Source organism: Anomaloglossus baeobatrachus, chromosome 1 (assembly GCF_048569485.1).
Source record: "Anomaloglossus baeobatrachus isolate aAnoBae1 chromosome 1, aAnoBae1.hap1, whole genome shotgun sequence".
Classification (NCBI taxonomy): domain Eukaryota; kingdom Metazoa; phylum Chordata; class Amphibia; order Anura; family Aromobatidae; genus Anomaloglossus; species Anomaloglossus baeobatrachus.
This window is the reverse complement of record NC_134353.1, coordinates 562,949,489-562,962,181: the sequence shown is the minus strand read 5'-3', so window position 1 is coordinate 562,962,181 and position 12,693 is coordinate 562,949,489. Positions and strand designations below refer to the sequence as shown.

General features: G+C 47.9%; 1 protein-coding gene across 5 annotated transcripts in view; it reads right to left on the bottom strand.

Moving 5' to 3' along the window:
• Positions 1 to 12,693, bottom strand: part of MPDZ (multiple PDZ domain crumbs cell polarity complex component) — a 268,414-nt gene that overhangs the window by 185,528 nt on the left and 70,193 nt on the right. For all 5 annotated transcript variants that reach the window (XM_075316964.1, XM_075316973.1, XM_075316991.1 and 2 more), the window contains exon 13: positions 729 to 814. In XM_075316964.1, coding sequence (XP_075173079.1) covers positions 729 to 814 — 86 coding nt within the window. The remainder of the gene's footprint in view (positions 1 to 728; positions 815 to 12,693) is intronic.

Below are 12,693 nucleotides of genomic sequence, written 5' to 3'. Positions count from 1 at the left end.
GGCACAATGCGGCACTAATTAAAGTCTATGCAGGAAAATCGCAACCGGCAGCAAAAAAAAACGGTTGCGATTTTCCTGCAAAGTGCCGGAGTGTGCCGCATAGCAAAAACCGGAGGTGTGAAAGCAGCCTAAGGCTACTTTCACACATCAGGTTTTTTCCATCAGGCACAATCCGGAAAAAAACGGGTAAAACTGATCCGGTACCACATCCGTTTTATCCCCATAGATTTGCATTGCTACCGGATTGTGCCTGATGGCTTTGCGTTGCATCCGGATGTGGCAAAATTAATTAAAGCGGCGGCCGGAGGCAACGTATCTTGCAACGTTTTTTTGACCGGCAAAAAAAACGCATCCGGCCGCTTTTTTCAATGCATGCCTATGGACGCCAGATGCGGCGCGATGCAGAAAAAAAATGCATCCGGCCGGCGCATGCGGTTTCTTCCACTGCCCATGCTCAGTAGCGTGCCGCAACCGGAAAAAAACGGATGGGCGGCATGTAAAAACTTATGCAAAGGATGCGGTGTTTTCGCCACATCCGTTGCATAGGTTTCTAGCCGGATTGAGCCGCACTGCTCAAACCGGATGTGTGAAAGTAGCCTAAGTGAAGCTGTATAACAGTGATGTGCCTTTTCACAGCTCTTGGGACCATACTATCACCCTCAGTTTTCTTCTGGTTCTTTTATTTTACTACAATGGATAGAATTACCTACAGGAATGATTAAACGTACCACAATGTCATAACTGTCCCCCATAATCCTCTGCCACTTGCTTTGGAGAGCATCTTCCTCATTTAAGGTTGGGTTACATTCATCTTCTGGAAGAGACAAAAAATAAAATAAATCCAGCTTTATGATAGATTACGCCTAAAAGCCTAAAAGTAACAGTTGCTTTGCTGTGTAAAATAGTGTTTTCTAGTACCAGCAAAGTGAATTTCTGAAATCTCATGCACTCACTCCTTATTCCACGTGTATTTGGAATCCTGCTGTGTTTTTGCCAAATTGCAGCATGTGAATTGCTTTAGTGTTTTTGTAGTGTTTTCTCCTATTCAAATGGACGCCTAAAAACAAGCACAACTAAAAATGAACCTGTGTATTTCTTGTATAAAAAAGAAAAGCTGCAAAAACGTCCTGTGTAAACAGACCTTTATGTGGCTTTTGCAGTAGATCTGTGCTATATCCACACGAAATTTCTCCACATCTTCTGTATTTTGTCAATTGACACAATGTATGCAAAATATTTTGGTGCATTTTTTTTTCTTTTCAAAGAATGACTTCCAGGTCAGGTAAAAAAAATATATAAAAATACGGAGGGAGGCTAATCATATGAGTGTGTAATGTACTCAATGTTAGGATTCCGCTCTGTTCCACATTCCTTTACATAGTCAGAGTATCTGGAGAATCACCACCAAAGACAAGAGGGCATCTAAAAGGGCATCCTGTAACAGAAACATGTCATCAAGTAACACGTCAAGCAGACCAGCCAGCTTTTGAGATCCATCTCTATGTATTCAGAATAAGCCATCGACTTTTAGGTTTTGTGCACAAAGCACCCTTAGAACCAGGTGTACTTGTATATTAATTTCACTATGGGAAAAAGCTTTAGGAAAATGCAAGCATTGTTGTACCTGAAGCTTCTTTATTGGATGTTTTTTGCAGTGGATTTTCTAGCAGTGTTCTTTTCTTATATTCTAGGCATAAAATAGTAACAGCTTCCAAGTTCGCAGATCTGTCCGGGAGACGCAGATTCCTTAATCCCATATTCAAATGTATTTGCGTCTTTCAGATGCAAATACATTTAAACACTTGAGCACTGAGACTGGGGCAAAGGGGAGCCTGTCAGCCTCTGTCCCGACGTGCAGCGGCATGATGAGGTCAGCACACTGCTGGCATCATCACACTGCTCCTGGAGCCAGCACCACAGCAGAGACATCAAAGGCAGTAGAGACATCAGGCCTCAGTAAGTGCTGAAGATGAGATGTGTAATGGTTTTAGATGAGGAGGCGGGGGAGGGGCAAATTGTGATTACTGCCAAGGCACAGCATGGGAGAGATTGGGAAAAGAGCCGTAGTATTGTGAGGTGGGGGGACATTAAGCAAAGGGGCAGTGTGGGGGATAAATTGTGGAGGCTTTATAAGGCTGACCTGACATTACATTTGATCGCTTCCCGATGCTCTATATATGTACGGATGGTGGTTCTGAAAATGCAATCATGTATTGATTGTGGTTCTGGTGCTGCATTTCTTTACTGAAGTTGGCTCTGACATCGGACTCATGAACTGTGGTTTTGATCTTCTTCACATGTAGCAATCCATAACATGCTAAACTCAATTTCAAATAATTTTAAGTATTCTTATGGAGGTTGATTTGTAGAGTTTCTGCTCCAAAATCTTAGTTTAGGCTGAAGCGTTTGTTCACACAGATTATTTTTTTTTTGTAATAGCAGAAACTCTCCAAATCCTCCTCAAATATGTAAAACTTGGTTCTGTTACGAGTAATAATGTACTTATGGTGGTTCTGGTGACGTTTTCATGTAAATACCCCTTTAAAAAATGTGCGGTCTTTGGGATTAGATCAGTACAGCAATGTGGCCCTTGGAATAAAGATGTTGTGCAACCCTAGGTTAAACTGATCTTTTTGTGAAAAGAAACAAATGTAATTCTTATTTCCTTTCTGAATGACATGATGTTAAAATAGCTATGCCTAATAAGCATTTTGACACCTAAGATATGCTTGCAATACAATCTCTAACAATGAAGGGAATTTTGTTTACTTACCGTAAATTCCTTTTCTTCTAGCTCTAATTGGGAGACCCAGACAATTGGGTGTATAGGCTATGCCTCCGGAGGCCGCACAAAGTATTACACTCAAAAGTGTTAAGCCCCTCCCCTTCTGCCTATACACCCCCCGTGCTCCCACGGGCTCCTCAGTTTTGGTGCAAAAGCAAGAAGGAGGAAAAAGAATTAAAAACTGGTTTAAAGTAACTTCAATCCGAAGGAATATCGGAGAACTGAAACCATTCAACATGAACAACATGTGTACACAAAAAAACAGGGGCGGGTGCTGGGTCTCCCAATTAGAGCTAGAAGAAAAGGAATTTACGGTAAGTAAACAAAATTCCCTTCTTCTTTGTCGCTCTATTGGGAGACCCAGACAATTGGGACGTCCAAAAGCAGTCCCTGGGTGGGTAAAATAATACCTCGTAAAAGAGCCGTAAAACGGCCCTTTCCTACAGGTGGCAACCGCCGCCTGATGGACTCGTCTACCTAGGCTGGCATCCGCCGAAGCATAGGTATGCACCTGATAGTGCTTCGTGAAAGCGTGCAGGCTCGACCAGGTAGCCGCCTGACACACCTGCTGAGCCGTAGCCTGGTGCCTCAAAGCCCAGGACGCGCCCACGGCTCTGGTAGAATGGGCCTTCAGCCCTGAGGGAACCGGAAGCCCAGCCGAACAGTAAGCTTCGATAATTGGCTCCTTGATCCACCGAGCCAGGGTTGATTTGGAAGCCTGTGACCCTTTACGCTGGCCAGCGACAAGGACAAATAGTGCATCCGAGCGGCGCAGGTGCGCCGTACGAGAATTGTAGAGTCTGAATGCTCTCACCAAATCTAACAAGTGCAAATCCTTTTCACATTGGTGAACTGGATGAGGATAAAAAGAAGGTAAGGAAATATCCTGATTGAGATGAAAGGGAGATACCACCTTAGGGAGAAATTCCGGAACCGGACGTAGAACCACCTTGTCCTGGTGAAACACCAGGAAAGGGGCTTGGCACGACAACGCTGCTAGCTCAGACACTCTCCGAAGGGAAGTGACTGCTACTAGAAAAACCACTTTCTGCGAAAGTCGTGAGAGGGAAATATCTCTCATTGGCTCGAATGGTGGTTTCTGAAGAACCATCAGCACCCTGTTTAGATCCCAGGGTTCTAACGGCCGCTTGTAAGGTGGAACTATGTGACCAACCCCCTGCAGGAACGTGCGTACCTGTGGAAGTCTGGCTAGGCGCTTCTGGAAAAACACAGAGAGCGCTGAAACTTGTCCCTTAAGGGAGCCGAGCGACAAACCCTTTTCCAGTCCAGATTGAAGGAAGGACAGAAAAGTAGGTAATGCAAATGGCCAGGGAGAAAAACCCTGAGCAGAGCACCACGACAGAAAAATTTTCCACGTCCTGTGATAGATCTTGGCGGACGTTGGTTTCCTAGCCTGTCTCATAGTGGCAATGACGTCTTGAGATAACCCTGGAGACGCTAGGATCCAGGACTCAATGGCCACACAGTCAGGTTGAGGGCCGCAGAATTCAGATGGAAAAACGGCCCTTGAGATAGCAAGTCTGTTCGGTCTGGTAGTGCCCACGGTTGGCCGACCGTGAGATGCCACAGATCCGGGTACCACGACTTCCTCGGCCAGTCTGGAACGACGAGGATGGCGCGGCGGCAGTCGGCCCTGATCTTGCGTAACACTCTGGGCAACAGTGCCAGCGGAGGAAACACATAAGGGAGCTGAAACTGCGACCAATCCTGAACTAAGGCGTCTGCCGCCATCGCTCTGGGATCTTGAGACCGTGCCATGAACATTGGTACCTTGTTGTTGTGCCGGGACGCCATGAGGTCGACGTCCGGCACCCCCCAGCGGCAACAGATTTCCTGAAACACGTCCGGGTGAAGGGACCATTCCCCTGCGTCCATGCCCTGGCGACTGAGATAATCTGCTTCCCAGTTTTCCACGCCTGGGATGTGAACTGCGGATATGGTGGAGGCCGTGGCTTCCACCCACATCAAAATCCGCCGGACTTCCTGGAAGGCTTGCCGGCTGCGTGTGCCGCCTTGGTGGTTGATGTATGCCACCGCTGTGGAATTGTCCGACCGAATTCGGATCTGCTTGCCTCCCAGCCACTGCTGGAATGCTTTCAGGGCAAGATACACTGCCCGTATTTCCAGAACATTGATCTGAAGCGAGGACTCTTGCTGGGTCCACGTACCCTGAGCCCTGTGGTGGAGAAAAAACCGCTCCCCACCCTGACAGACTCGCGTCCATCGTGACTACTTCCCAGGATGGGGGTAGGAAGGATTTCCCCTTCGATAATGAAGTGGGAAGAAGCCACCACCGAAATGAAGCTTTGGTCGCCTGAGAGAGGGAGACGGTCCTGTCGAGGGACGTCGACTACCTGTCCCATTTGCGTAGGATGTCCCATTGAAAGGGACGCAGGTGAAACTGCGCGAAAGGGACTGCCTCCATTGCTGCCACCATCTTCCCCAGGAAGTGCATGAAGCGCCTCAAGAGGTGTGACTGGCCTTGAAGGAGAGATTGTACCCCTTTCTGTAGTGACTGCTGCTTGATCAGCGGAAGCTTCACTATCGCTGAGAGGGTATGAAACTCCATGCCAAGATACGTCAGTGATTGGGCCGGTGTCAGATTTGACTTTGGAAAATTGATGATCCACCCGAAACCCTGGAGAGTCTCCAGGGTAGCGTCGAGGCTGCGTTGGCATGCCTCTTGAGAGGTGCCTTGATTAGCAGATCGTCCAAGTACGGGATCACCGAGTAACCCTGCGAGTGTAGGAGCGCTACTACAGTAGCCATAACCTTGGTAAAAACCCGTGGGGTTGTTGCCAGGCCGAACGGCAGTGCCACGAATTGCAGTTGTTCGTTTCCTATGGCGAAGCGCAAGAAGCGCTGGTGTTCTGGAGCAATCGGTACGTGGAGATAAGCATCTTTGATATCGATCGATGCAAGGAAATCTCCTTGGGACATTGAAGCGATGACGGAGCGGAGGGATTCCATCCTGAACCGTCTGGCTTTTACGTGTTTGTTGAGCAGTTTCAGGTCCAGGACCGGGCGGAAAGACCCGTCCTTCTTTGGAACTACAAACAAGTTGAAGTAAAAACCGTGGCTCTGTTGCTGGAGAGGAACAGGGATCACCACTCCTTCTACCTTCAGAGTGCGCAGCACCTGCAGAAGAGCCTCGGCTCGCTCGGGAGGCGGGGATGATCTGAAGAATCGAGTCGGGGAACGAGAGGTGAACTCTATCTTGTAACCGTGAGACAGAATGTCTCTCACCCAGCGGTCTTTTATTTGTGGCAGCCAGGCGTCGCAAAAGCGGGAGAGCCTGCCACCGACCGAGGATGCTGCTAGAGGAGGTCGAAAGTCATGAGGAAACCGCTTTGTTAGCGGCGCCTCCGGTGGTCTTTTTAGGACGTGACTTAGACCGCCATGCATCAGAGTTCCTTTGTTCTTTCTGAGACCTTTTTGGACGAGGAAATGGGACCTGCCCTCGCCCCGAAAGGACCGAAACCTCGACTGCCCTCTCCTCTGTTGGGGTATGTTCTGTTTGGGCTGGGGTAAGGATGTATCCTTTCCCTTGGATTGTTTGATGATTTCATCCAAACGCTCGCCAAACAGCCTGTCGCCAGAAATTGGCAAACTGGTTAAGTGCTTTTTGGAAGCAGAATCTGCCTTCCATTCCCGTAGCCACAAGGCCCTGCGGAGTACCACCGAATTGGCGGCCGCAACCGCCGTACGGCTCGCAGAGTCCAGGACAGCATTAATAGCGTAAGACGCACATGCCGAGGTCTGAGTGGTAATGGATGCCACTTGTGGCGCGGACGTGCATGTGGCTGCTTCAATTTGCGCTTGACCTGCTGAGATAGCTTGTAGCGCCCATACGGCTGCGAATGCTGGGGCAAAAGAAGCGCCGATAGCTTCATAGATGGATTTCAACCAGAGCTCCATCTGCCTGTCAGTGGCATCTTCGAGCGAGGCCCCATCTTCCATTGCAAGTATGGATCTAGCCGCCAGTCTGGAGATTGGATGATCCACTTTGGGACACTGAGTCCAACCTTTAACCACGTCAGGGGGAAAAGGATAACGTGTATCCTTAAGGCGCTTAGAAAAACGCTTATCTGGACAAGCATGGTGATTCTGGACTGCCTCTCTGAAATCAGAGTGGTCTAGAAACATACTCGGTGTACGCTTGGGGAACCCGAAACGGAATTTCTCCTGCTGAGAAGCTGACTCCTCCGCCGGAGTTGAGGGAGAAATATCCAGCATTTGATTGATGGACGCAATAAGATCGTTCACTATGGTGTCCCCGTCTGGAGTATTAAGATTGAGAGCGCCCTCAGGATCAGAATCCTGATCAGCTGTCTCCGCATCATCAACCAGAGATTCCCCCCGCTGCGACCCTGAACAATATGAAGATGTCGAGGGAAATTCTAAGCGAGCCCGCTTAGTCGGTCTGGGACTGGGGTCTAAGTCAGAACCCTCAGCCTGGGATGTATGAGATACCCCGGGAGGACATTGTTGGTCCAACTGAGGGGGGCCAGGGAACAATGATTCAACAGAGTCCCTTTGCTGAGATACCGGCCTGGACTGCAAGGCTTCTAGTATCTTAGCCATAGTCTCAGAGAGTTTTGCAAACTCAGTCCCCGTCACCTGGACAGTGTCAACAGGTGGCTCCCCCTGGGCCCCTCTTAGCAGAGGCTCTGCTGAAAAAGTGACACAGGGACCGAACATTGCACACAATGAGGGTCAGTGGGACCTGCCGGCAGCTGGGACGTACAAGCGGCGCAGGCAGCATAATAAGCCTGTGTTTTGGCACCCCTGCCTTTGTGGGCGCCATGCTATTGTTTTCCCTGATTAACACAATAGGGTATATAGCCAGAATGAACTGTGCTCATACAGTGAAAGAGTATACTATAAACAAATAATGTATCAATACACTACAGCACCATGGGGCTAGCACCAACAGGTGCTGCTTACCACCCGCTTTAAAGCGGTTGTGAGGCCACCAGAGACCGTGTCTGGGTCTCCCAGGGTTTGTCCCTCTCTGCAGCGTCGGAGGAGCTGACAGGAATGGCTGCGGCGTCCTGACGAGAGGAGGGAGCCGTGGGCGTGGCCGAGAAAGTGCGGGAACTGGTGCTCACACTGTGCACAGTGAGGGGGGTGGAGAATGGAAATCATACTCCAGCCCTCAGTGCTGCTCGTTCCGTGCAGCGTCCCGCCCTTCCCCTGCCTGTCAGGGCTGGGGGCGGGAGAAAAGGAAACTAGGCCGCAAGAAAGCCGGGGACTCGAGTATAAGCGTGGCCGCCGTAAAAGCGCGGCCAGCGCCAAAGTCCCCGGCGAACTACAAGTCCCAGCCGCGCCGCAGTTTCACATGGCAGCGGCGGTTAGCGCGGTAGCCCCTACATATAAACACACTCAGCGACGCTGAGTGTGTAATGGCACAGTTTAACCCGGTCAGCGCCGCGGTCCCCGGTGCACTAGCACACCCAGCAAAGCTGAGGTGTTGCCGTGCGCGGTCCCCACAGGGATACAGAGTACCTTCTAGTAGCAGGGCCATGTCCCTGAACGGTACCCGGCTCCTATCCAGCAGGCTCCACAGGAGTTGTGGATGAAGCACGGTCTCAGTGCCTGGAGACCGATAGGATCCCACTTCGCCCAGAGCCCTGAGGGGGATGGGGAAGGAAAACAGCATGTGGGCTCCAGCCTCCGTACCCGCAATGGATACCTCAACCTTAACAACACCGCCGACAAGAGTGGGGTGAGAAGGGAGCATGCTGGGGGCCCTATATGGGCCCATTTTTTATTCCATCCGACCTGGTCAGCAGCTGCTGCTGACCAATCTGTGGAGCTATGTGTGCAGGTCTGCCTCCTTCGCACAAAGCAATAAAACTGAGGAGCCCATGGGAGCACGGGGGGTGTATAGGCAGAAGGGGAGGGGCTTAACACTTTTGAGTGTAATACTTTGTGCGGCCTCCGGAGGCATAGCCTATACACCCAATTGTCTGGGTCTCCCAATAGAGCGACAAAGAAATAGCAAATTGCTGGTAATCATAAAAATAAAGAAAATAAGACTTGATGTCAAAAAATGTTTTAACTAATGTGCAAGTATTACATATGCTAGATAGATGCAGCCTATAATAAAAAATCTAGACGCTTAATGTGTTGCTTAAAGGAGAAGTCTCATAAAAACGGGAGTAAATATACAACCACCGCTCCATTTGAAATTTTAACCCCCATTCTCCAGATCAGTTGAGGTCCCAGAAGTCAGACTACCCCTTTAAATAATTAAATGGCTTGAGTGAAGTGGTAAAATGTCATATTCGACAAGGATGAAAACATGTCAAAAAGGGAGAAGAGAAGGCACCAAATATAGTACAATATATTAATTTGATTAATATGAAATATGTAAAAATATTACAACAGTAGAAAAACACGAATTTAGAATAGATCACAATTGGTGTAGACATGGGCTGGTTCTGGTGGGTAAGAGGGGATTCCTCCTTCCCACCAGAACCAGCCCGTCTCTACACCATTAGGTAATGTAACAGTTCATTGGCATCTCATGTGCGCTCCTTGCCTTTTGCACTATATCATTTGTGACTTGCACAGACTACCATTCATTGCTTTTAAAGCCTCTTGGCTATGTTAGTACTCCTCATTCTTTTTTATGTGGTGTCTGTTAGTTGGGCCACTTTAATGAGTGCAATAGACTTTTAAGCACTTGTTACATAGTTACTTAGGTTGAAAAAAGACCTAGGTCCATCTAGTTCAACCTTCCTCCACAAGTTCTACATTTAGTCACTAAGTCATTTATAACCAACAATGTTTTGTGTACTGAGGAAATCATCCAGCCCTTTTTTTAAAAGCTGTTATAGTATCTGCCATTACTACCTCTTGTGGTAGGGCATTCCACAGTCTGACTGCTCTAACTGTAAAGAACCCTTTCCTATTTAGCTGTTTGTGATTGAAGGAGCTTTCCTATTTTTCAACCTTATATGCATTGTGTAACACTGCTGTGGGGCGTAATATACAGTGTGTCCACCCATATCCTGTCCACCACCATTAACTTGAGAACGGCGGCAGCTATAGGCATAGAAGTGGTGTCTAGGTATAGTAAAGTAGCCATGCGCTATGCAATGAAACCACCTATTGCGCCACCTGATGGAAAACAATGGACTAAGCATTTTTATCTCAAAAACGGAACAAGATAGAGAAAAAAAGTGAATTATAAAGTTGTAGGGCATCATCAATTCAATACGAATCAACATCTTGCATTCAGAAATGCTATGATACGAAACCCATGACTCCTCCAAAACATTGAATGCTGGTCACGCATATGGCGCTCATTTAACTTTGATGCTCAAAGTGGCCACAGTCCGCTGCAATGCACATCCGGACTCTGGACAACATACTGTAACTTGCTGGACATTGTGCAATATGGTAGGTGAAACGTTTGCACAAGCATCTGTGATACGTCGTCGTAGGTCCTGCAATGTTGGTGGAGGGGTCGCATACACCTGCTGTTTGATGTGACCTTGCAGAAAGAAGTCCAATGGGGTCAGGTCAGGTGAGCGTAGAAGCCACTCCACGCAGCCACCATACCCAATGACTTGTAGGAAGATCTCCATGAGGTATCGCTTCACGTCCTCAGCCTTCTGAGTTTTACACGTTCTAATCATAGCATTTCTGTATGCAAGATGTCGATTCGTATTGAATTGATGATGCCAAACAACTTTGTAATTACCTTTTTTTCTCTATCTCGTTCCGTTTTCGAGCTAAAAATGCTAACTCCGTTGTTTTCCACCAGGTGGCGCTATAGGTGGTTTCATTGCGTAGCGCATGGCTACTTTACTATACCTAGACACCACTTCTATGCCTATAGCTGCCGCCGTTCTCAAGTTAATGGTGGTGGACAGGATATGGGTGGACACACTGTATAAACTTCGTATCTGCACATGCACAATTTATGCTATATGTCCCCAACAGCTCTCCACAAGTTATAAATTATTTGTACTTCATTACCTTTGCTATACACAACTTTTTTATTTGGTGTATATGCTTTTTTTAACACGTTATTCTGTGTTATAAGTAGATCACTGGTTGGTTCTGGTGGGCAATATCCCCATACATGTATCTTATTTTCTTCTTATCAGGTTTTACTCTACACCAATTGTGCCCCATTCTAAATTTGTGTTTTTCTACTGTTGTCATATTTTTACATATTTCATATTAATCAAATTTATATTTTGTACTATATTTGGTGCCTTATCTTCTGTTCTCCCTTTTTGACATGTATTTTGGAGTTGGTATTGTCCCTAGGGATACTACTTAGTTATCTCTTCGGTGTAATAAATGTATTATAGCCATGTATTCTTTGTGTATAAAAGGATGAAAACAAATAGTTCACATGACTGCTGCAGCCAATCACTGGTCTCAGCGGTGATGCGTGCATGTGCGACTTATGGAAACTGAGGCTAATGATTGGTTGTGGCAGACACAAGAATGATGTATGGGATTGCTGAAAGACAAAACTGGATCGCTTTAGATGAATGGTGAAGTAGTGGCAGATTGAACAAGTGACTAGGATTATGCTAATAAATTTCCAGCTCATTGCCTTTTAAAAAGGGAACCTGTCAACTTGGCAACTATAATCTGTAGCCACCACTAGTGAGCTCTTATATACAGCATTACAGAATACGTAGAATGTAAAAAACACTTCTATAATACTCACTTAAGGGGCGGACTGGACCGATGGACATCGCTGCTCTCGGATCCAGTGCCCCCTCTCTGCGGCGATCGCCGTCCTCCTTTTTCTGAGGCCTGTATGCATGACGCATCCTACGTCATGCACAGTGGCCGGCATTGAGGTCCTGCGCAGGCACACTTTGAGCTCAGGGCAGAACAAAGTATTGTAGTGTGCATGCATGGGCGGTTTTTAACCTTTCCTCGTGCCTGCACATTACAGTACTTTGATCTGCTATAGCAGGGCAGATCAAAGTGCGCCTGCGCAGGACCGCAATGTCGGCCTGTGTGGATGACGTAGACATGTCCTCCATACTGGGCTGAGTAGAAGGAGGATGGCGATCACCGCAGAAAGGAGGCGCCGGACCGGAGAGCAGCAACACCTATCGGACCGCCCCCTAGGTAAGTACCGGTATTCTAAAGCTGTTTTTTACGTTATACAGCGTGGTTTGGGCTCTTATAAACAGCATTCCAGAATGCTGTATATAAGAGCTCACTGGTGGTGGCCACACCTTATAGTCGCCAAATCTGGTGACAGGTTACCTTTAAATGCCCAGAGAACTCTTTTAAACCCATACCATATAATGACTATGGCTGGGGTTTAAAGACCAGGGATAACCACTGCACCTTTACGGAGGATAGGTTATCTATATATATAATTGCCTTATTCTGTCTGTCTGTCTGTCTGTCTGTCTGTCTGTCTGTCTGTCTATCTGTCTGTCATGCTCCGAAATTGTGTCCTTACGGTGACACAAAGCTGATTGGCCGCTGGGCTCGCCATGGCCCCGCCCCCCCCACACGGATTGGCCTCTCGCCCCGGCTCTCTGCAGGCCCCGCCCCCCTCACGCAATGCACGCTCCCTCTGGCCCAACTGACACGGAGCCCCGATTCCCAGGTGAGTACACACACACACACATCAGATCACACTCACTCTCACACACACCTCACACATCACAACATGCTGGGATATCGCTTGCTTCTACACCGGCTCCGTCAGGATCCCAGCAGCGCCAGACATAACCTTGCGATGCTGGGATCTTCACGGAGGCCGTGAAAGCTGGTAACCATTATACACATCGGGTAACTAAGGTCCCTTAGTTACCCGATGTGTATCATAGTTACCAGTGTACACCGGCTCACACTCACTCTCACACACACATCACACACACATCACA